Source organism: Panthera pardus, unplaced genomic scaffold (assembly GCF_024362965.1).
Source record: "Panthera pardus isolate Hobbes unplaced genomic scaffold, ASM2436296v1 HiC_scaffold_6, whole genome shotgun sequence".
NCBI classification, from domain to species: domain Eukaryota; kingdom Metazoa; phylum Chordata; class Mammalia; order Carnivora; family Felidae; genus Panthera; species Panthera pardus.
The window spans coordinates 51,914,091-51,939,256 of record NW_026526991.1 but is presented as its reverse complement, the minus strand read 5'-3'; the positions used below and the strand labels follow the sequence as shown (position 1 = coordinate 51,939,256).

The window sequence follows — 25,166 nt, the reverse complement described above, 5'->3', positions numbered from 1 at the left end:
ACCGACTGAGCCACCCAGGTGCCCCAAGAATATATTTTTAAAACTATTTGAAATTCCATAATTGAGAGTCTATTTGAATATATTGTGTAATTCATTGAAAGCATGAGAAAGAAAAAAGGTCCTTCCATTTTTTTTTTTTTTTTTTTAAATCTAAGCCTACAAGGGGCGCCTGGGAGGCTCAGTTGGTTAAGCATCTGACTTCAGCTCAGGTCATGATCTCACAGTATGTGAGCCCCACGTCGGGCTCTGCTGACAGCTCAGAGCCTGGAGCCTGCTTCAGATTCTGTGTCTCCCTCTCTCTTTGCCCCTCCCCTGCTCATGCTGTGTCTCTCTCTGTCTCAAAAATAAATAAAAACATTTTTAAAACTTAAAAAAAAAACCTAAGCCTACTAGTCAAAGATTATCTCTAGTTGAATTGGCACTAATTGATTGTCAGACAATTACATTAATTTTACTTACTGAAGAAGTATACTTCAAAAAAAATAGCAGTATACTACAAAAGGCATATAAATTCAGCATTAAAAATTATATATTTGAGGGACACCCTAGGTGGCTCAGTTGGTTAAGCTTCCAATTCTTGATTTTGGTTCAGGTCGTGATCCCATGGTTTGGGAAATTGAGCCCCAAATCGGGCTCTGCACTAACAGCAAGGAACTTGCTTGGGATTTTCTCCTTGTTTCTCTGCATGTCCCCCCCCCCCCCCCCCCCCCCGCTTGCTCTCTGTCTCTGTCTCTGAAAAATAAGTAAACTTAAAAAAATTATATATTGGAGAAGCATATTAAAAGGACATTAGAGGTGCCTGGGTGGCTCAGTCAGTTAAGCGTCTGAATTTCGTAGTTCTTGAGTTTGAGCCTCACATCAGGCTCTCTGCTGTGGAAACAGTCCCCACTTTGGATCCTCTGTCCCCTTCTCCCTCTGCCCCTTCCCAGCTCAGGCCCGTGCACTTTCTCTCAAAAATAAATAAATAAATAGATTGATAGATTGATTAGATAAGTAGATGGACAAATAGACATTAAAGGGATGCCTGACCTTGGGCGCCTAGGTGGCTCAATCAGGTAAGCATCTAACTCTTGATTTCGGCTCAGGTCATGCTCACGGCTCATTGTGTTCAAGCTCTGCTAAATGCACAGAGCACAGAGCTTGCTTAAGATTCTCTCTCCCCTCCCCTCTCTCTCTGCTCCTCCCCATTCTCTCTCTCTTTCTCTCAAAATAAATAAACTCTTTTTTTAAAAGGTGGAGGGGGGGGGCCCTGGATGGCTCAGTCAGTTAAGCATCTGACTCTTGATTTCAGCTTAGGTCATGATCTCATGGTTCGGGAGTTCGAGCCTCACATCGGGCTCTGTGCTGTTAGCATAGAGCCTGCTTGGGATTCTCTCTCTCTCTCTCTCTCTCTCTCTCTCTCTCTCTCTCTCTCTCTCTGCCCCTCCCTCACTCTCACACTCTCTCTCAAAAATAAATAAACTTTAAAAAAAAAAAACCAAACGACACTAAAAACCCTGAAATTAAACCATTATCTTATCCTCATAACTGCCTGGTTCTAATCAACTGATCTCACCTGGATAGCCATGTATATATACATATATAGATTGTGTTTGGAAAATGAGAAAACTTGGGAAGGGACGAATCAAAGAGAATAATCAATAAAAGATAAGTTAACATAAAAATACCATAACCCCAGGGGCACCTGGGTGGCTCAGTTGGTTAAACGTCAGACTCTTGGTTTCGGCTCCGGTTATGATCTCGCAGTTCGTGAGTTTGAGTCCCACATCAGGCTCTGTGCTGGTGGCACAGAGCCTGCTTGGAATATTCTCTCTCTCTCTCTCTTTCTCTCTCTCTCTCTCTCTCTAAATAAACAAACAAACTTTTCAAAAAATACCATAACTCCTGATGCATTGACAGGTAATTTTAAACCAAGGTTACCTGACATTCTGAAAAGTTGGCAGATTTTTTTAAATCTTAAATTAATCTAAGTAATAGCAATTCCTTTGATTTGTTGGTAAATATTATGATTTTGTATCTGGACAGAATGTAACATTCACTCTTCAAGTAACTTTCTCAATACTATTTTAGGGGCCTTCAAGTTCTACTTACCCCTGTTCTTGCAAACATCCTTGAGGCAGATCAGGAAAAGTGTTGGGGTTTTGACCAGTTTTTTGCAGAAACTAGTGATATACTTCATCGGATGATAATTCATGTTTTTTCACTGCAACAAATGACAGCTCATAAGATTTATATTCATAGCTACAATACGTAAGTACCTCTTTATGTTTTCATCCTGTATCATAATGTTGTGTTTTGTTTTGTAATTATCTTCCTAAATTAGAAGAGGAAATGGAAAAGATGTCTCAGCTTCTCTAAAAGTACCTACCCACTTCTCACTTAGGAAATTATGTTTGAGCCTGGTTAGTACTTGGATGGGAAATTATGTTTGAGTGTTTACTAAATTCTTTTTTGCTTATTTTTGGAGTAAAAAGATCAATTTTCTACTTTTATAAAATATACAGGTAAATTAGCTTGTTCTTAAACTGCAACTTTTACAAGACTATTTTTGTTTCTGTGCCTTCTCTCTTACATAATCACATAACCACAAATAACATCCACAAATCCATAAATGGGCTAGGTTTTATTAAGAGTATTATGGTCAGGGTCACCTGGCTGAGTCAGTAGACCATGTGACCCTGAGTTCAAGCCCCATGTTGGGCATAGAGCCGACTTACAAAAAAAAAAAAAAAAAAAATTTACAAGTACTATCCTATCATTTAAAAAACATTAAAGCATAAGTCTTAAATATAGCTAGCATAGTTATTATTTGCATATGTGGCATAAACCCCTTATTAGGTGCTGGAGAAGTAATCATTTGTTTTACCTAAACAAAAACACATTGTACCTATATTAGAAAAAAAAAATCTACCTATGTGATAGAACTGCATTTAACTAAATACACTCACACTTACATGTAAAGCTAAGGAAATCTGAATATCATAGGTGGATTATATCAGTATCCATATCCTGGATAGGATACATACACTATTCATATAGTATAATAATATATCATATGCAGGATGTTACCATTGGGGGACACTGGGTGAAGGGTATATGGTATCACTGTGTATTATTTCTTACAACTGCATGTCAGTCTACAGTGACCTCAAATGTTCTTTAAAATGAAGGGGGCACAGGGCGCCTGGGTGGCTAGGTCGGTTAAGCGTCCGACTTCAGCTCAGGTCATGATCTCACGGTCCGTGAGTTCGAGCCCCGCGTCGGGCTCTGTGCTGACAGCTCGGAGCCTGCCTGGAGCCTGTTTCAGATTCTGTGTCTCCCTCTCTCTCTGCCCCTCCCCTGTTCATGCTCTGCCTCTCTCTGTCTCAAAAATAAATAAACGTTAAAAAAAAAATTAAAATGAAGGGGGCAGCTCTTTCTGCCCTCGGGTCCTGTCCCTGTGCTATAATAAAAACACCTTTTGTACTGAAAAAAATAAAAATAAAATGAAGGGGAAAAAACATTACACCCATTCTGCGTGCCTTAATGTCTGTTTTGACAAGAGTCAGATAGCAGTTCTGATATCTTATAAAACCTTTACTGGCAATTAATGTATTCAGGAATAAAATTAATTAGATAAAGTAATATTTTAGGTACTAATATGTAATATGTATAATATACTGTTAATATAAGCATAAAAGAATACAATATAATGAATAAAATAATATTAATATAAAATTAGACTAAATGTGTATTATTCATCTTTATTTTGTTATGTAATAGCGTGAATAAATCTGTGTCAGAGTTAGGTGTTGGCAACTATTTCATTTTAAGAACATATGTGAACATTAAAAAGCCCACCCAAGCCTGAGCCAGGTCACAGCCTTTCCACTGAAATGTCTCTTTGATTGCATAGATCTGTTTAGGGAGAATCTACTTTTCCCCCTAAAACATCATTTTGAAAATACCTGGTTGTATTAATTCATTCAACAAATATTTATAGTCACGTCACAGATACCACTGTGAGTTCTTTGTCATTTAATCCTCACAGCAGCTCTGTGAGGTGGGTACTATCGCTTGTGTTTTATAGATGAGGAAACAGCATAGAGGTGTTAAGTAACTTAAGGTGTTTCAGCAAGTCAGTATAACTGGAATTTGAACCCACGTAGTCTGATCCAGAGTCCTTGCTCTAAAGTGCTGTGTTATGTTGGCTCCCCATTATTCAACATGAAGAATCCTGTATCTTATACATATTCAGTATAGGTGTTCAGACATAAAAGTATTCTAGGGGCGCCTGGGTGGCGCAGTCGGTTAAGCGTCCGACTTCAGCCAGGTCACGATCTCGCGGTCCGTGAGTTCGAGCCCCGCGTCAGGCTCTGGGCTGATGGCTCGGAGCCTGGAGCCTGTTTCCGATTCTGTGTCTCCCTCTCTCTCTGCCCCTCCCCCGTTCATGCTCTGTCTCTCTCTGTCCCAAAAATAAATAAAAAAAAAAAAACAAAAAAAAACGTTGAAAAAAAAAAAAAAAGTATTCTAGAATGGATTACTGCATAGACAGGTCTGTGCAATTTTCAGTTTGATAGACATTATAGTATCCACATCAACAAAACAGTGTTTCTATAGACCTGCCATGATCTGAAGTATCTCTTAGAAAGAAATGTTGTACCTCCCTCCCCCCCCCACACACACACAGATTTACTTCCTACTCCATCCCAGTAATGTTGTCCCTTTGCATTTTTCTCACACAGTGCTACTGTATTTCATGAACTGGTATATAAACAAACCAAAATTATTTCTTCAAATCAAGAACTTATATATGAAGGACGACGTTTAGTTATAGAACCTGGAAGACTGGCACAGCATTTTCCTAAAACTACCGAGGAAAATCCCATCTTTGTAGTGAGTCGGGAACCTCTGAGTACCATAGGATTGATATACGAGAAAAGTAAGTTGGAATTTTTCTAGTGTTCTTCATAGCCATTAAAAAAAAAAAATGACCTGTAAAAATGTTGGCATCTTCATAAAGTTGATTGATGATGACAGTAATGTAGAATTTTCAAAAACTTAAAAATTTTGTAAATAAGTTGAATGAGACTAGTAATAAAATTGAAAAGCCTTATAGGAACATAATTTGACCTTAAATATTTTGTGTCATAAAATGGTAGTTTGTCATGTATACTTTACTGTAGCTCTCTGCTTTTAGTATTTTACTAACATTCAAAATAACCTTTTGTATCACAAGTTTGAGCCAATATTTATTGTGTCCACTGTGAATAGGACACTTTGTCAGGCTTTGGAGTCTATGAAAAATTAGATCTACATTTTGGAATCTTAAATTATTAATTGTACTGGTGAAAAAAAAATTACCCAGATTTTTACTTTTCTGTTTGGATCTTTGGGATTTGATTTAGATTTAAAGAGAAACATTGAGCTTGTGTTGTATTGGAATATATCTAAGAAAAGAACTAAACTCCTTAGAAATATTTTGGGTAATTTCTTAGTTGTTAAGGAATGAGCATTTTTGCTTCAAGTGATTTTTTTTTTTTAACCAGGAAAGAACATAAAAGAGTTTTGTTACTAATGTTTAATTTGGGGGTAATGTAGATGTTAATGTTTAATTTAGAGATTGCTATATAAAAGCTATAGTAATTTATTCAAAATACTTTATTTCTGATTTTAATTTTTTTACTTCATATTTCAGTTTCCCTTCCTAAAGTACATCCACGTTACGATTTAGATGGGGATGCTAGCATGGCTAAGGTTAGTGTTTAATTAAGTTACTATGTAAACATCTGAATTAAAATTATCTTATCAACAATGGAAGCAATAAAATGTATTATCTTTACATACGCCTATACGATTTAGGAAATTATTCATTTAAGTTGTTATCCATTGCAGGGGCGCCTGGGTGGCTCAGTCGGTTAAATGTCCGACTTAGGCTCAGGTCATGATCTCATAGTTTGTGAGTTTGAGCCCTGCGTCGGTCTCTGTGCTGACAGCTCGAAGCCTGAGCCTGCTTCGATTCTGTGTTTCCCATTCTCTCTGCTCCTCCTTGGCTCATGCTCTATCCCTGTCTGTCTCTCAAAAATATAATGTTCAAAAAAAAAAAATTGTTACCCAATGCAGATTATTTTGTTCTTTTTTGTTAATTTTTTTTTTTTAACATTTATTTAATTTTTAGAGACAGAGTGAGACAGAGCATGAGTGGGGGAGGAGCAAAGAGAGAGAGGCGGGGACCCAGAATCCAAAGCAGGCTCCAGGCTCAGAGCTGTTAGCACAGAGCTCAATGCAGGGCTCAAACCCACAGACCATGAGAGACCATGTCCCAAGCCGAAGTCAGACGCTTAACTGACTGAGCCACCTGGGCACCCCTCTTTTCTTCTTTATATCTTTTGTTAAATTCCTAAGAAAATTTTCTCTATTGAGACAGAACATGTTTAACATTATCATGTTAAGGCTGAAATATTTATTGTATCTGTCCTTAGCTTTTAGAAATTGGTAGTTTGTGTTTTTAAATTAACCTGATAAAAATATATAAGCTTGAAAAGTTTTCTGTACAAAGTTTTTCTTATCCTGTGCCACAATTTGCACCAAATACTGACATTTGTGTTTCTTTATTAGGCAATAACAGGAGTTGTATGTTATGCTTGTAAAATTGCCAATACCTTGCTGCTTTATCAGGAATTAATGCGAAAGGGGATACGATGGTTGATGTAAGTAATAGACTGAAATTTGAAAATGAGTGGTAACCACTCCATCATTGATACTTTACCTCTTCAGACTAAGAAGCATCAAGTGCTTGGGGTTTTTTATTGTTTGGTTTGGTTTGGTTTTTAAAGATTTTATCTTTCCTTTTTTAATTATTTTTTTGAGAGAAAGAGAGAGACAGAATGGGAGCAGGAGAGGGGGCAGAGGGAGAGAGAGAAAGGGAGAGAGAGAATCCCAACCTGGCTCCATGTTCTGTGCAGAGCCCAGCACAGGGCTCGATCCCACTAACTGTGAGACCATGACCTGAGGTGCAGTCAAGAGTCACATGCTCAACTGACTGAGCCACCCAGGCTCATTCCTAAAGATTTTATTAAGTCATCTCTACACCCAGTGTAGGGCTCGAACTCACTACCGCAAGATCCAAAGTCACATGCTCCACCTACTGAGCCAGCCAGGCACCCCTTCTGTAATATTATAATACATTTGTTTCACATTTGGTGTACAAAACATTTAGCAACTATTTTTTTATTTGATTCCTGCAGCAACTTGTAAGATACATAGGACAAATAGTATCTGAATTTTAAAACTTAGGCCACACTGTAGTACAGGGTGATGGTAAATGAATTCTTTTTCCAAGGACTTGACTCAGCTGTCATTTCACTCTCTTGGTGGGTGGCCTTTGGCATTGTTGTAATCCACGATAGTCTGGACTTGTTCTAGAATTCTAGCCCCAGGCAACCTCTCATATGCTTTCTGTCTATATAGATTTGCCTATTCGAGACACTTCATATAAATGTATAATAAATTATACAGTGGAGTACACACTCACCTTGACAAGCAATAAGAGCTGTTTTTTGTTTTTTTTTTTTGTTTTTTTTTTAAGTAAATCATGTTAATATAGTTACTCTGGGTCAGAATATTGATTAATTAAGTATTATCTTTCCTGAAAGTGACCCTAAGAAATATTTTGTGGATGAATATGATTTGCCCCCCCCCCCTTTTTTTTTTTTTTTTTACTTTTCATGATTTGTAGATGTTCTTTCCATCTGATAGAAGTGGAGAATAAATGGTCTCTCTTGAACATCATGCCTCTAGTTTCTGTACACCATCATTTAAGGCTTTTGAATTTTATACACACACAGCAATGGCCTCGTGTTCCCTGGGATCATAATGCTCTTTGGCCTACTGCTTGTGACAGTTTATATGTACCTCCCTCACGCCTATCCTTCCCTTCTTACGAAAGCATGTCATCATTCTCATTCTGCTGGTGCTTTAAGAAGAAAAAAGAATGACACTTTTTTTGTTAAACTCATAAATTTATGGGGTTTTTTTTAGGTGTTCACATATCCAGCTTATAAGCCTATGCTTTTCTCTTTCCATTAAGAAGGCTTTTTGTTTTTACTAAATAATTTCTGGAAAAATCTGAGTGTTGACTCCATTTACTTTTGTGGTATTGTAACTAACAGCTCTCGTGTTCTCTTGTTCTTGTTATGTACCACAGTCACTGCTCCGTGAAGCTTTTATTCCTTTTACCTATTAACTTTTGGTTTAATAAGTCATGAGAAAATAGTTTTTTGTTTTGCTTTGGTTTTGGGTTTGGGGTTTTTTTTGAAAATGGGTTTTTTTTTTTAATTTTTTTATTTAAAAAAATTTTTTGGGGGTGCCTGGGTGGCTCAGTCAGTTGAGCGTCCGACTTCAGCTCAGGTCACGATCTCACGGTCCGTGAGTTCGAGCCCCACGTCGGGCTCTGGGCTGATGGCTCAGAGCCTGGAGCCTGCTTCCGATTCTGTGTCTCCCTCTCTCTCTGCCCCTCCCCCGTTCATGCTCTGTCTCTCTCTGTCTCAAAAATAAATAAACGTTAAAAAAAAATTAAAAAAAAAAATTAATGTTTATTTTTTGAGAGAGAGAGAGAGAGCAGGGGCGGGGCAGACAGAGAGAGGGAGACACAGGATCCGAAGCAGGTTCCAGGCTCTGAACTGTCAGCACAGAGCCCGATGTGGGGCTCAAACCCACAAGCTGTGAGATCATGCATGACCTGAGCCGAAGCCGGATGCTTAACTGACTGAGCCACCCAGGCACCCTGAAAATGGTTTTTAATGTAGACCACTGCTGGCAAGCTTTTTCAGTTAGTAATTTTTTTTCCCTTTTTTTTTTTTTTCCACCAATAAAGGACTTTATTTGAAATCTGTATCTGTTCCATGTTTCAAACACAACAGTTTTGTATTAGAAATACAGCTCTCTGCCGCTAACTATGGGGGATATTTGCCCTGCTAATTAACCAAAATTAAAAGGATCCAAAGAGACAGAAAGTGACCAAAGAAAGCCTCTGGTGGTCTATGAACTTGAGCTCCTGTCTCTCATACTCCTTTGTTGTTAATTTTTTTTAATCAAAATATATTTTTTTAGGAATAGAATTTAGTGATTAATCACTTAGTAACACCTAGTGCTCATCCCAGAGTCCTCCTTAATGCCCAGTACCCCCTCAGCACTTCCTCCCACCCAACACCCCACCACCAACCTTCAACTTGTTCTCTGTATTTAGGAGTCTCTTATGGTTTATCTTCCTCTCTGTTTTTACGTTATTTTTGCTTCCCTTCCCTTATGTTCATCTGTTTTGTATCTTAAATTCCTCATATGAGTGAAATCGTAAGATATTTATCTTTCTCTGACTTATTTTGCTTAGCATAATACACTCTAGTTCCATCCACATTGTTGCAAATGACAAGATTTCATTCTTTTGATTGCCGAGTAGTACTCCGTTGTATATATATATACCATATCTCTTTTATCCGTTCATCTATTGATGGACATTTGGGCTCTTTCTGTACTGTAGTGCAATTGCTGGGTAAGAGGGTAGTTCTGTTTTTAATTGTTTGAAGAACCTCCATACTGTTTTCCAGAGTGGCTGCACCAGTTTGTGGTCCCACCAACAATGCAAAAGAGATCATCTTTCTATGCATCCTCACCAATAGTCGTGTTGCCTGAGTCGTTAATTTTAGCCATTCTGACAGGCGTGAGGTGGTATCTCATTGTGGTTTTGATTTGTATTTCCCTGATGATGAGTGATGTTGAGCATTTTTTCATGTGTCGGTTGGACATCTGGATGTCTTCTTTAGAAAAGTGTCTATTCATGTCTTTGGCCCATTTCTTCACTGGATTATTTGTTTTTTGGGTGTTGAGTTTGATAAGTTCTTTATAGATTTTGGATACTAACCCTTTATCTGATATGTCGTTTGCAAATATCTTCTCCCGTTCCGTCAGTTGCCTTTTAGTTTTGCTGATTGTTTCTCTGTGCAGAAGCGTCTTATCTTGATGAGGTCCCAATAGTTCATTTTCACTTTTGTTTCCCTTGCCTCTGGGTGACATGTCAAGTAAGAAGTTGCTGTGGTTGAGGTCAAAGAGGTTGTTGCCTGTTTTGTCCTCTCGGATTTTGATTGTTTCCTGCCTTACATTGAGGTCTTTCATCCATTTTGAGTTTATTTTTGTGTATGGTGTAAGAAAGTGTCCCAGGTTCATTCTTCTGCATGTCGCTGCCCAGTTTTCCCAGCACCATTTGCTGAAGAGACTTCTTTCCACTGGATATTCTTTCCTGCTTTGTCAAAGATTAGCCGGCCATACGTTTGTGGGTCTATTTCTGGGTTCTCTATTCTGTTGCATTGATCTGTGTGTCTGTTTTTGTGCCAGTACCATACTGTCTTGATGGTTACAGCTTGAAGTCCAGAATTGTGATGCCTCCAGCTTTGATTTTCTTTCTCAAGATTGCTTTGGCTATACGGGGTCTTTTCTGGTTCCATACAAATTTTAGGATTGTTCCAGGTCTGTGAAGAATGCTTGGTGGTATTTTGATAGGGATTGCCAGTTAGTAAATATTTTAGACTTTGTGGGCCATATAAGGTCTCTTATTTATTTATTTATTTATTTATTTATTTATTTATTTATTTATTTTTACAGCCTTTAAAAATATAAGTATCATTCTTAGCAAAAGCAAACATCAGGCCTTAGTTTGTTGACCCTTAGTGTAGACCAAAAGCCCTCCAGTTTTATTATTAATTATGTCATCCTCCTTCTTCAGAGATCATAATTTATGAGCAGTAAAAATTAATTCTGGTGGTATAAAGCATAACACATATGGCTTACTTGTATGATTGTAGTTTAGTTTACACTGTTTAATATAATTTTAATGCCTTAGATTTCTAAACTGTTAACCCAATAAGTAGTAACTAATGGCCCGTGCCCTAGATATGTATAAGGGTCACAGAGATGCTTTCAGTAATAAAAAGTGAATTGGTGAGACTCAGGCCAAGGGGGACAAAAATGAATTGGCTTTCATAATATAAGACTGTTAATAAACTTGTCTGAAGAGTAGTAACAGCAGTGTAATTAGTGATGGACAAGAGGAAACAAATCATTCCTTAGGTAAACTAATGAGGGTATTATTATTTTTTAGAGAATTAGTTAAAGATGATTATAATGAAACTGTTCACAAAAAGACAGAAGTTGTGATCACACTGGATTTCTGCATCAGAAACATTGAAAAAACTGTGAAAGTGTAAGTAGATTACTTCCTTACTAATAGTGGTGAAAATGTTAAACATTCACTTACGTCGTTATCCTTGGCGTAGTAGAACATGCTGTGCAAGTGTTTGAGTCGAGCCCCCACCTTCGATTGAGTTACTTCCTCACAAAGCCAAAATTATTTAGTTGTCTCAGTACGAAGTGAACATTTGGCGGCATTTCTCCTTCCCCTTACGAAGGAAGAGGTAATCTGACAGAAACGTCTCAGTTTTTAATTTTGCAAAGCAGACACTCTGAATAGGAAGATATAGAACCTACAGTCAACAAAGGAAGCGGGAAGAGGTGTTCTAGAACTGTATTTTAGTAGTTGTAGAATTTGGGGATTACTTTTAGTTTACTCTTACTTATTAATCTTATCCCTGAGACTGTTTTGAAACAATATTTTAGACTTCTCTCTTTTTAGGCTGTATTATTTGTACTGCAGAGAAAATATAATAATTGAATTCAGTATGACCTCCAATCTGTAATCTAGTAGTTTGACCATTATCATGGCGTAAGACTGTTGGAAATTAAGTTGTCTTTTATATTTTGTATAAAAATTTATAAGTAGGAGTATATAAAATTCCTTCTTTACAGACATCAAGTTTTCTTGGAATCTGTTGCTTGTAGGCTTTGCATTCAATATTTTATTCTTAAATAGTTACGATAATAAAAACTCAGGTATAATTTATAAAACATCTTTTAAAATCTTTATATTCAAAAATCTGTATATTCATTATGCTCATTGAATTTTTCCATGCTTGTTTTCATACAGATACGAAAAGTTGATGAAGATCAACCTAGAAGCAGCAGAGTTAGGTGAAATTTCAGACATACACACCAAATTGTTGAGAGTGAGTATTTACACAATTATGAGAGTCATTGGCTCATAACCTATTCCTTTGCTAGTCAGATTAGATCTCAGTTTTCCTAGAAAGATGATATACCTAAAGGATTTCCAGAGAAGGAGTAGCCTTTTCCCATCTTTAGGAACTATTTACAATATTAAATTCCCTTGCTGACATGAAGTTCTTCATGATGTTTCCAAGTGCCTGCTTTGCTTTAAGTCCTTTTCTCTGTAAAGTCTCTCTCAAGTCTCCCTTTAAAATCCATAATGCTCAGGGCGCCTGGGTGGCTTAAGTCGTTAAGCGTCTAGCTCTTGATTTCAGCTCAGCTCATGATCTTGTTCATGAGTTCACCCTGACAGTGTGGAGCCTGCTTGGGATTCTCTCTCCCTCTCTCTCTCTCTCTCTCTCTCTCTCTCTCTCTCTCTCTCTCTCTCTTCCCTTCCCCAGCTCACTTGATCGCTTGTTCTCTCTGTCTCAAATAAATAAACATTCTTAAAAAGGGGGGGCAGGGCACCTGGTGGCTCAGTCAGTTGAGCAGCCTGCCTTGGCTCAGGTCATGATCTCATGGTATTCTGATTATTGTTTCTGTATTTTGCTGATCTGCATCTGAACCCACTGGTTTTATTTAGCTTTCCAGTTCTCAGGGAACAATAGAAACCAGTCTTCAGGATATCGAAAGCAGATTATCTCCAGGTGGATTGTTGGCAGACATGTGGGCCCATCAAGAAGGCACTCATCCAAAAGATAGACAGTAGGTTATAGAACTTTATTGGTAGTTTCTGCTCTTATTATTAAATGTCCTTTTTCACATTGACTTATATAATTTACTTGGATTTTTTTTCTTATATAGTGTAGAAAAGCTACAAGTCCTGCTAAATTGCATCACAGAGATTTACTATCAGTTCAAAAAAGACAAAGCAGAACGTAGTGAGTAAAATTTGCCATTTGTTAATCTAATGAATCAATTCTACTAGTTGTAATTCAATTGAATTCATTTGGTATATTTCTGAGGAATATTTCTGAGATATATTTCTGGTTCCTTAAGTTATTTATTTCAGAGACTTGATTCTGTTGGGAAAGAGGTTGAATATACTAAAAATTATTCCTAAAAACAATCTTTTGAAAATTTTAAATCAGGGGTCCTGAACTCCAAAATCTCTAGAGGCCAGTCATAGAAAAGAAAATGATTGGCCACTGGAGACAGGAGGACAGGAGAGGAAGTACCCCGTCTAAAGAGGAGAGTCACTACTCAGATTCACCAGATTCATTGCCCAGTCTTCCTGTTCTCAAGGGAAGCTGGAAGTACAGATTTTATTAAAAACCCTGGGGACACCTGGCTGGCTCAGTTGGTGGAGTGTGTGACTCTTGATCTTGGGGTCATGGGTTTAAGCCCCAGATCGGGTATAGAGATCACATAAATAAATAAATCTTTTTTTTTTTTTTTTAAAGGAAAAAAATGTCCTGATTTTAAATGTTGGCAGTTAATTTTTTTTTTTTTTTTTTGATGTTAACACTGTATAGATCAAATGAAAGCATTGGACTATATATCTAAGCCATGAGTCATGAGTTTGTGACATCTACTCTAAACTCTGCCTTTTTGGGGTGCCTGGCTGGCTTAGTCGATGGAATATACAGCTCTTGATCTTGCAGTTGTGAGTCCCACATTGGGTGTAGAGATTACTTAAAGATAAAATCTTAAAAAGAAAACCCTCTTACCCTTTTTGAAGTCATAATTTCAAAAGATAAAAATTTTTGCATGACTCTGTGATTCTACATTTACAGAAGCAATATTTCTTATTTGTAGGACTAGCTTATAATGAAGAACAGATCCACAAATTTGATAAGTAAGTGTCCATTTTATGTTTAACAATTGTTTTCAGCATTATGTTATTAATATAATTCCTCTTAAAATTGAAATTAATTACAATGAAAAATACATTTTCATCTTAGCTTTACAGAATTGTTACTGTGTATGTACATATTTGAGGTCCATGTGTCTGGTCCCTGATTGAGAGGTTGAAGAGAAGGGAGAATAAGGAGGTGGTCTTCTGCTTGCAGAAGGACAAATAAGGAAGAACATAGACAAGGCCAGCCTTAACCACTTTCTTACCTTAACTTCATTGAATAAGTATTTGTGACCATTCTCCTTTATGAACCTTCTCTTTTGCTTCCTGCTGCTATAATGTCGATTTTAGAAACCTTTGGCTTTCTACTATAAATATTCTAAAGCCGTAACAGTCATTATTAAGAAACATAAGTTTTATATGTTTGAAAAGTTTTTAATATTTGAAGTAGAAACCGTGACACTGGTTTAAACCTACAATTATTTCTAAATTATAGGCAAAAACTGTATTACCATGCAACAAAAGCTATGACCCATTTTACAGACGAATGTGTTAAAAAATATGAGGCATTTTTGGATAAGTCAGAAGAATGGATGAGGTAAGTAAGCTTTGTGGTTGACTGCACAATGTACAATTCAGTGAATGTTGTATTTTTTAAGTAACACTGATATTAGACTGCTTATTGATTCTTTTTGGTTTTCAGAAAGATGCTTCATCTTAGGAAACAGTTATTATCACTAACTAATCAGTGCTTTGATATTGAAGAAGAAGTGTCAAAGTATCAAGATTATACAAATGAGGTATGACTATGAAAAGTATCTAGAAAACATCTCTCTTTTTCCTATTAGGAAAAAAAAATGTATTTCTTCTCAGTTTGAAATGATTGAAAAGGGAGAAATAGGACATAAATTGCCTTATATTCAGTTCTGTTTACCCATTTGTAATATGTGTTTTGAGCCAAGTTTTCAGAACTTAGATGTCTTATGATTAAAAGCATATGATAAAATATTAAAAAAAAATTTTTTTTACATTTATTTATTTTTGAGAGACAGAAACAGAGCACTAGTCAGGGAGGGATAGAGAGAGAGGGAGATACAGAATCCGAAGCTGTCAGCACAGAGCCGGACGCGGGGCTCAAACTCACAAACTGTGAGATCATGACCTGAGCCGAAGTCAGACACTTAACTGACTGAGCCACCCAGGCGCCCCTAAAAGCCTATGATAAAATATTTTTTAAAAAATTTTAAAGCATATGTTAGAACATTCTTTTATCTATAAGAAAAGTTTTCTTTAGGGGCTCCTGGGTGGCTCAGCCGGTTAAGTATCAGACTTAGGCTCAGGTCATGGTCTCACAGTTGGTGAGTTCGAGCCCCATGTCAGGCTCTGTGCTGACAGCTCGGAGCCTGGAGCCTGCTTCAGATTCTGTGTCTCCTTCTCTCTCTGCCCCTCCCCCACTTGCACTCTGTCTCCCTCTCTCTCAAAAATAAATAAAACATTTAAAAAATTTTTTTTCAAAAGAAAAGAGGAGATTTTCTTAGAGTATTCATTTAACTACTGTATCATTCATGGTTTTGAAATTAAAATTTAAAAGCTATAAAGGGCTTAATAAACCTGGAACATTTGATGTAAGATCTGTAGTTTGTACTTCGTTCAGTGATTGATGTGAATTTTTTTCGATGTTTTAGTTACAAGAAACTTTGCCTCAAAAAATGTTTGCAGCCTCCAGTGGAATCAAACATACCATGACCCCAATTTATCCTTGTTCTAATACATTAGTGGAAATGACTCTTGGGTAAGAAATTTATTATTTGGTAACTATTATGTTTCTGTTCATTTTTATTTCAGTTTGTGATCTTGCTCTTTTATTTTGAAATTTTTGGTGTTTGTGGTGACTATATTTGCTAATGTATTTAATGGCTTACTTCAATCAAGAGAACTAAAACATGGTGTAATTCTAAAACATTTGCATACTTTTTTGAGCAGAGACATTCTTATTTTGTTTGTATAGTATGAAGAAATTAAAGGAAGAGATGGAAGGAGTGGTTAAAGAACTTGCCGAAAATAATCATATTTTAGAAAGGTGAGTAATGGAAATGCCATTCTGCTCTGTGATTTTCTTTCTTTTTTTTTTTTTTTAATGTTTTTATGTTTGTTTATTTTTGAGAGAGAGAGAGAGAGAGAACATGAGCAGGGGAGGGGCAGAGAGAGAGGGAACACAGAATCAGAAGCAGGCTCCAGGCTCCTAGCTGTCAGCACACAGCCGGGCGCGGGGCTCGAACTCATAAACCGAGATTATGACCTGAACCGAAGTCGGACACTCAACCGCCTGAGCCACCCAGGTGCTCCTCTGCCCTGTGGTTTTCTGTGCACTAGAGCACATATAGATCTAAACTTGTACCTGTCTGTCTGTAGTAGTAGGTTAAGTAGTGGGAAAAGGATAGACATCAAGTCGAGAACCCTTATGTTTTGCGATTTCCGTGGTGCCCTGTAATGTGCTTGAGGTTGGTTGGATAAAGACAAGTCAACTGTGATTGATTCCATTTTATAGAAGCACTGGTTAATAGAATTATTTGCTTATTTGAGTCAGTTTGTGAAAATGAAAATCTTTTGCACATTATTTTTCATACATTTTCTCATTAGAATCATAAGTTTAAATTTTGGAATCAGAATGGCTTATAAGAGGCACCTGCCTGGCTGGCTTAGAGCATGTGGCTCTTGATCTCAGGGTTGTAAGTTTGAGCCTGACACCGGGTGAAGAGATTACTTAAAAACAACATCTTTCAAAAGGAAGAAAGAGTGGCTCATAAGATGCTGGTGCTCTGGTGCTCTGTAACTTACAAGCCCTCTGCAGACCTCTGTGCGGGTGAGCGCCCTCTGTAAATGCAGTTCCTTGAGAGCTGGGTATCAGCTTTTCCTATATATCCTCATAGATCAGGGAAGGGCACCTGGCTGGCTCAGGCAGAAGAGCATGTGACTCTTGATCTTGGGGTCATAAGTTTGAGTCCCACATTGGGTGTAGAGATTACTTAAATAAATACTTCAAAAAAAAAAAAAAATCCTCATAGATCAGGGAGAGAGAGAGTTGGAAAACACCCAGAGCCAGTAAACCCACTTTTGAATGCTATTTCCTCGTCCCAGTTCCTCAGGGAAGTTAAGGAATATTTGGCTTTCTAGTAAGAACCCTTCTCTTTGAAGCCCTTACGTGCTTATCGATATGTTCTCTAATTCCCAGCACACTAATAAAAGTACTTCACACTTGTGCGACATTTTATATGCTTGCAGGGCACTTTCACACTGCGTAAGCTTGCTCAGCATGCATTCCAGCCTCGTACAGTAGCTGAGCAGACAGTCTCTATCCATGTTTCACAGGTACTGAAGTTCACACCCTAAGAGGTGAGCTGGAGCTGGAATCTAGCCTCCTACTTCCTCATACAGTCTTATCCCCACTGGAACTATTCTCGCAAATAAAAGGACCAAAGAAAGTTTCCTGTAGTTTGGAAAGATTGTCAGAAAGTCACATGATTTTTGAGCTATGTGCAGAAAGTTATTTGACATTTCTTTTTTTTTTTTTTTTTAATATTTTATTTTAGAGAGAGCACAAGTGGGGGGAGAGAAGAGAGAGAAAGAGAGAGAAAATCTTAAGCAGCTCCACACTCAGCCCAGAGCCCAATGCAGGGCTTGATCCCATGACCCTGGGATCACAGCCTGAGCCGAAATCAGGATCTGGACACTCAACTTTGACTGAGTCACCCAGATGCCCTGACACTTGTTTTTTTGTTTTGTTTTGTTTTGTTTTGTTTTTGAGTAATCTCTACACCCTATGTGGGGTTTAAACCCAAAACCCTGGGGTCAAGTTGCATGCTCTACCCACTGAGCCAGCCAGGTGACTTACTCACTTCTGTAGTATTATCAATTTTTTCTTTTTTTTTTTTTTATACATATATATATTTATTTTATTTTTTATAATTTAACTTTATTTTTTATTTTTTTTAATTTACATCCAAATTAGTATATAATGAAGCAATGATTTCAGGAGTAAATTTTTTAATGCCCCTTACCCATTTAGCCCATCCTCCCTCCCACAACCCTTCCAGCAGCCCTCAGTTTGTTCTCCATATTTATGAGTCTCTTCATTTTGTCCCCCTCCGTTTTATTATATTATTTTTGTTTCCCTTCCCTTGTGTTCATCTGTTTTGTCTCTTAAAGTCCTCATATGAGTGAAGTCATGATTTTTGTCTTTCTCTGACTAATTTCACTTAGCTATCAATTTTTTCTCAATGAATTAGTTTTTAGAATACATTCTATAAAGATTTCCTACAATATATGATTGTAAAAATTTGGAAATGAAAGGCTCTACCTGCCTTTTCTCATGATCCCCTTCCACCCCCGCAGAAGTAATTACTATTAAGAGTTTGTTGTGCATGTACGTTTTATGTGAATGGGATCATTCTGTTCATACTGGTTTAGTCTTTTTTCAGCTAAGACTGTATATCACCAGTACCTTTTCATGTCCATATATATAGCTCTATTTTTTCTCATTTTCTTTCTTTCTTTCTTTCTTTCTTTCTTTCTTTCTTTCTTTCTTTCTTTCAGAGCGAGGGAGAGCAAGCAGAGGGGGCACAGAGGGAGAGGGAGAGAGAATCTTAAGCAGGCTCCATGCTCAGCACAGGGCCTGATGTGGGGCTCAGTCCCACAACCCTGAGATCATGACCTGAGCCAAAATCAAGAGTCAGATGCTGAACCAACTGAGCCACCCAGGCACCCCATTTAAAGATTTTATTTTTAAGTAATCTCTACACCCAATGTAGGACTCAAACTCAAAACCCCAAGATCAAGAGTTGCATGCTCTGAGCTAGTCAGGCACTTCTTTTTTCTCCTTTTCAGCAGCTGCCTAATAGACTAGTGTATGGCTCTACCGTATCTATTTGGCTGTCCTATTTGTTGGGCATTTAAGTTGTGTTAATTTTTCACAATTATAAACCATGCTTCAGTGAACTTATTTGTATGTATGCCTTCATGTACTTGTGTAAGAATATTTGAGAGATTGGAGTGCCTCAGTCACTTGAACGTCTGACTCTTGGTTTCGGCTTGGGTCATGATCTTGCAGTTTGTGGGTTCGAGCCCCACATCAGACTCTGTGCTGACAGTGAGGAGCCTGCTTGGGATTCTCTTTCTCCCTCTCTCTGACCCTCCCCTGCTTGCTTACTCTCTCAAAATAGAAAAATTTTGGTAAAAAAATTATTTAGGGGCACCTGGGTGGCTCAGTCGGTTGAGCGTCTGACGTTGGCTCAATTCATGATCTCGCAGTTTGTGGATTCAAGCCCCTCCTCGGGCTCTGTGCTAACAGTGTGGAGCCTGCTTCACAGCTGTCTCCCTCTCTCTCTGCCTCTCCCCTGCTCACATTCTCTCTCTCAAAAACAAATATTAAAAAAAAAATTGTTTGGGGTACCTGGGTGGCCCAGTTAATGAAGTTTCCAACTCTTGGTTTCAGCTCAGATCACGATCTCACGGTTCGTGGGTTCTGCACTGATGGTGCGGAACCTGCTTGGGATTCTCTGTCTGTCTGTCTCTCTCTCTCTGCCCCTTCCCCATTCACACTCTGTCTCTCCCAAAATAAATAAATAAAGTTTAAAAAATAAATAAATAAAAATTGTTTAAATAGGGGTGCCTAGGTGGTTCAGTCAGTTGAGCATCAGACTTCGGCTCAGGCCATGATCTCGCAGTTCACAAGTTTGAGTCCCACATCGGGCTCTGTGCTGACAGCTCAGAGCCTGGAGCCTGCTTCAGATTCTGTGTCTCCTTCTTTCCCTGCCCCTCTCCAGCTTGCACTCTGTCTGTCTCTCTCTCAAATAAATAAAAACATTAAAAAAATTTTATTTTTAGTTTAAGTAAAAAAAAAAAATATTTGAGGGATCAATTTCTAGATGTTTCTAGATGTGGAATTGCTGGGTCACAGGGCATCACATTTAAATTTTGGTAAGTATTAATTTTTTCTTTTTTCTTTATTTTTTTATTATTTTGAGAGAGATAGAATGCATGTGGGAGAGAGGGAGAGAGAGGAACCCAGGCATGCTCCGCACTGTCAGTGCTGAGCCTGACATGGGGCTCGAACTCAGGAAACTGAGATCATGACTTGAACCGAAATCAAGAGTTGGACGTTCAACCAACCGAGCCACCCAGGCACCCCAATTTTTTCTTTTCTTTTTTTTTTTTTAAGGTTATATATTAGAGAGAGAGAGAGCATGTGGGGCAGGGGCAGATAGAATCCCAAGCAGGCTCCACGCCAGCAGCACTGAGCCTGACTCAGGGCTCAAACTCATGAACTGTGAGATCATGACCTGAGCCCAAACAAGAGTTGGACGCTTAACCAACTGAGCCACCCAGGCGCCCCTGTTTATTCAAATTTATATGTGTGTGTGAATTGCCTGTTGGTTTTAAAATCTTTTTTGTATTAATTTATAGCAATTACATAGTAATTTTTCTTTTTTTAGTGCCCAATTTACTTTCTTTACAACCTTAGCTAAATATCAGCAAGGAGAAGAGACTATTAAGTAATGCTTTTAACAAGCTTTTATACTCACTTTCTTATGTCGTATGCCATAGAATCCCCACTGCCCAAAGCACGTCCCATAAGTCACTTTCCCGTTTTACTTGCAAGTTTATATAACAATAAATGGGTGATATGACATGGTGTAATCGTAACTTAAATGCTAAAGGACATAATGGAATCCGGGTCTTGAGCACTGTCTCCACATGGGTATCTCATTATCACTTTATTTCTTTCATATCTAAAAATCACATAATATCACCCTTCCCAGCTCAGTTTCCCCTCCTATTTCCTCATTCTATTCAAAGGAACCACCTTTCCTTCTGCTTCCGTGAACATACATCATTTTAGACACTAACTGTTTTTTATTGCCTTTCATTAGTTTGGTGATCTTCCTTCAAAATGTTTCCATTTTCCCCCTCTCAGCCTCATCAGACCCCCTTTCCTGCTCACATGTGAGCTGTGGTGATAACCTATTATCTATCTTCCTAAGCCCAGGCCTTTCCCATCTGTCATGGGCTAGTACAGCCAAAGGTCTAGTCATGCCATGCCACTCCTTTGGCTCAACAATTTCTAAACTCCTCTTACCTAAAAGGTCAAATCTAAATTCATACTTGAAATCACAGGATATAATCCTCTGGCCAGCCTATTCACTCACCTTCATTTCCCACTAGTCCCCAAAATAACATTCCATTGTAGCAAGGTCGCTTTACTTAACTTTACATAATTTACTCTCCGTTAAGTATGTCACACCTACTCCCAACTCCTTATCTTCGCTTTTCTAAATCCCACCCCACCAAAAGGAAGTTGTCCAATTGTTTCTAATACTTTCTAGATCACATCACTCAGCCTTTTCTCCTAAGAAGTCTCCCAAGCCACTGATTGGTATTTTTTCACATATTTATAATAATACCACCATGTCTCAGTAAAAATTGGGGACATCATAGTTGCTTAAACTTTTTTTTTTTTTATTTTTTTTTTTAACGTTTTACTTATTTTTGAGACAGGGAGAGACAGAGCATGAACAGGGGAGGGTCAGAGAGAGGGAGACACAGAATCTGAAACAGGCTCCATCCAGGCTCTGAGCTATCAGCACAGAGCCCGACGCGGGGCTCGAACTCCCGGACCGCGAGATCATGACCTGACCTGAAGTCGGCTGCTTAACCGACTGAGCCACCCAGGCGCCCCAGTTGCTTAAACTCTTAAATAACAGTTTATTCATCTGAAAAGTACCCTATATACTCTTTAAAATGTTACAGGCCAAATAAATGAATCTTCTGAGATTTCCTGTTTTCTTTTGTGTTTTAGGTTTGGCTCTTTAACCATGGATGGCGGCCTTCGCAATGTTGACTGTCTTTAGCTTTCTGGGAAGTTCGAGAACAGTTTTAGTTTGCACAAGAAAATAATGCTGAGACATTCATTAAATGAGTGCCTCTATAAGTGGTCTCTTATTTCTACAATTCAGTATTTGATGTGGTCTTGTAAATATGTACAATATTGTAAATACACAAGAAAATATATAAATTTTTGGCTGCTGTTAAGATGTAATTTTACCTTTTAACATTTATAATTATATGAGGACATTTGACCTCAGTGAGCACTAGAAGAAAGCCATGACCGATATGTTGAAATACTGGAGTAAGGCTAACTGGGTTGTTTCTCCGCCTGCCTACTGGAAACATTTTTTAAATGGAACCAAAATTGTCATCCTTACAAATCAGAAAAGACTGATAGTTGACAGGTTTGTAAGTGATAGGATGGAGAAGTGGCTTCTTTGGGTGAAGAGCAGAACCAAACCACTGTTTTACTAGGATCACAATTTTGGGGGAAGGATAAAGTGACATTATTTCATTTTACAAGGTGCCCAGATCCCAGTTATCCTCACGTCTCTTTAATTTCAGATAAATTATTGAGCAAAATTTTTAAAGTGATTTAATTATTAAAAACTATTCATTTTATTTTGGCCATAAGTGTATGATTGTCATAAAACATTTTAGGGTTATTTCCACTGTTTCAAGCTGTATATTTCTTGTTTAATTTAATTCTGCTTACTCCATCATGAAAAAATATCAATAAATTTCTCAATTTTAATGTAAAGAATTTGTATTTTTCTGTGTACAACAGTTTGAGAAACAAAAGGTGTCTTTTGAAAGAAAGAATATCGATGGTGATGGTAAGTTATTCTCAGACTGTTGGATATATGGACAGTTTTGTTTCTCTTCTAAGTCTGATTCCAAGTTTAGTATAAGTTCTCCCATAAATGTATACAAATCTAAACGGAACATTCTCTTTGAAAAATCTACCCAGAGTCCTTTGCTAAAGGGTATGTTCAGCAAGGAATTATTTCTCCAACAAGGGTGTGGTTTTGGTTGTGGTTTCTGATTTACCAGATTATTGAAGTGTGCGTGTATACAACCTGCGTATCACAAAGATACCACGTCCCAAAGACTAAATAAATTCGACTCCCATGAGCATTGGAAAACTGAAAATGGATTAGGACTTAATTTGAAATCGCAATGCATTATCATAGTGGAGAATTTTAAGCATCATCTGTATGCATTCTAGACATACATGCACGAGTAGGTAAATGGTCTCTGTCAAACACCTGTTCAGGCTTAGAGTTTGTGGGGGGGGAGGGGCTATCTGTTGAATCCCTCTTGATTTTAATTTTCCATTCGACTATCTGACACACGTGTATTTAATTGTATCACTTTTAAATCTGCGTATCACTGAACACCAGGTTATGTGATTACTTAATACGTTTGCAGATTTAGTTTTCAGCACCTCTGGAAAAGGTCTCCAATAAACAAACTCTTGCTGCGGGGACTGAAGTTTTAGGAGCTGTATTGTTAAGAGCAAATCCATTCCGTGTTAATATTGGTTAAGAGTTAAGGTTTTATTCCCCATTACAGCAACATGAAAACCAAGCATTCTTGCTTTTTAATATTTTACCTTCAAAAATATAACCCTCTTTCAGAACATTTTAAGTTAATAAATACATGGTGATGCTACTCTGCTAACCTAATAATAACCTAATAAGTTGCATCTCCAGTCTAGTAGCCTTTTTTCCATATTAGGATATATTTCTTAACGGTAGGGATTAATGATATAAAAACGGTATATAGCTAGTGGATTTAGTTTTTCACATAAGTTATAGTTCTTTTTTTTTTATTATTTTAATGTCTGTTTATTTATTTTGAGAGAGAGAAAAAAGGCTGGGAAGGAACAGAGAGAGAGAGGGGGAGAGAGAATCCCAAGCAGCTCTGTGCTGTTAGTGCAGATCCCAAGGTGGGGCTTGATCTCACAAATCGTGACCTGTGACTTGAGCCTAAATCAAGAGTTGGACGTTTAACTGACTGAGCCACCCAGGCGCCTCAGGTTACAGTTCTAACACCACAAGAAATAAAAATGAAGTAAGTGAATGTAAAGCATATGGGAAAAAAGATATTTTTGAGTAAATCAAAAAGGAATTAGAGGTTAGGGAAGAGATGTGAAAAATAATCCCATAACATCTTCTGGAGTTCCAGGTTCAATTATTTTGGAAACTACCAAGTACTGTATTAGTGGCTTATAGACCTCCTTACACTTTGTCAAGCAGGGTACCTCTTCTTAGATACAAAAGATCTTTTCCTCAAAATTCTTCTTTAAAATATATTTATCAGTAAATTAACCAGAAAGAAATTATAATAGTCTTGGATTTTTCTTGTTTTCCTGTTTTTGTTTATTTGTTTTTGAGAGAGAGGTTTCTGAGTGAATAGGTTCACTTTTGTGTTCTATGGTAAAAATAAGAAGTTGTTTGGAATTAAAGGCACTATCAGTAGGAATAAACAATCTCCATTGAAATATCAAAAATCTATTCTCCTGGGGCTCCTGGGTGGCTCAGTGGGTTAAGTGTCCGACTTGGGCTCAGATCATGATCTCACAGTTCGTGAGTTCGAGCCCCTTATCAGGCTCTGTGCTGACAGCTCAGAGCCTGGAGCCTGCTTCAGACTTGGATTCTGTATCTCCCTCTTTCTCTGCCCCTCCCCTGCTGGCACTTTGTCTCTCTCTCTTTCTCTCTCTCTTTCTCTCTCACAAAAATGAATAAATGTTAAAAAAAAAAAAAAAAAGGTCTGTTCTCCTTTCAGAATCACAGTCACAATCAGGACTAACCTTTTATTTCTGATTTCACTCCACTCAGAAGTGCCTATTACGCATTATGCTTTGCCTTTCAGGAGGTGCTGAGGGAAATTTACTCAAATGTTTAAAACTGAGAAGTGTTGAAAATATAAAGAAGTTGTAAAACTCTTGTTTTAGCTGGATCCACCACCCTACATCCCACTTTTAAGAAGACTAAAGTTGGGGCGCCTGGCTGGCTCAGTTGGAAGAGCGTGCAAATCTTGACCTTGGGGTCGTGAGTTCAAGCCCTATGTTGGGAGTAGAGATGACTTCAAAAACAAAAAAACTGAAGAACCTGCAAAAGTCTTACACTGTTGTTTTTAGTTGGACTTCCTCCCCACTTGTCACCTAGAGAAGCACTCAAAATCCAAATTCCTAAGGAATACTGAAAATGGGATAGAAAACAAAGACGCCGACCTGGAAATAAAAGTTGGTAATAGCATTTGGGTTACTTAGAGTGTAAGTCAGCACCAGAAATGTAGTGTGATGTATAAAAGCATACCCCAGGGGCGCTTCGGTGTGGCTCAGTGG

At 37.8% G+C, this 25,166-nt stretch overlaps 1 protein-coding gene across 2 annotated transcripts in view; it reads left to right on the top strand.

The window, feature by feature from the left end:
• TBK1 (TANK binding kinase 1) overlaps positions 1–24,955 on the top strand; it is a 53,147-nt gene extending 28,192 nt beyond the window's left edge. Inside the window, exons 8-21 of one of the 2 annotated variants that reach the window (XM_019455004.2) lie at positions 2,071–2,250; positions 4,725–4,921; positions 5,678–5,736; positions 6,598–6,689; positions 11,132–11,233; positions 12,014–12,092; positions 12,716–12,837; positions 12,937–13,013; positions 13,891–13,930; positions 14,427–14,528; positions 14,634–14,730; positions 15,616–15,722; positions 15,939–16,010; positions 24,692–24,955. In XM_019455004.2, the coding sequence (XP_019310549.1) occupies positions 2,071–2,250; positions 4,725–4,921; positions 5,678–5,736; positions 6,598–6,689; positions 11,132–11,233; positions 12,014–12,092; positions 12,716–12,837; positions 12,937–13,013; positions 13,891–13,930; positions 14,427–14,528; positions 14,634–14,730; positions 15,616–15,722; positions 15,939–16,010; positions 24,692–24,701 (1,336 nt within the window). In that variant the 3' untranslated portion in view covers positions 24,702–24,955. Of the gene's footprint in view, positions 1–2,070; positions 2,251–4,724; positions 4,922–5,677; positions 5,737–6,597; positions 6,690–11,131; positions 11,234–12,013; positions 12,093–12,715; positions 12,838–12,936; positions 13,014–13,890; positions 13,931–14,426; positions 14,529–14,633; positions 14,731–15,615; positions 15,723–15,938; positions 16,011–21,785; positions 22,569–24,691 lie in introns of those variants that run through there. The other variant, XM_019455002.2, reaches the window with a different exon arrangement.
• Positions 24,956–25,166: the final 211 nt, after the last annotated feature.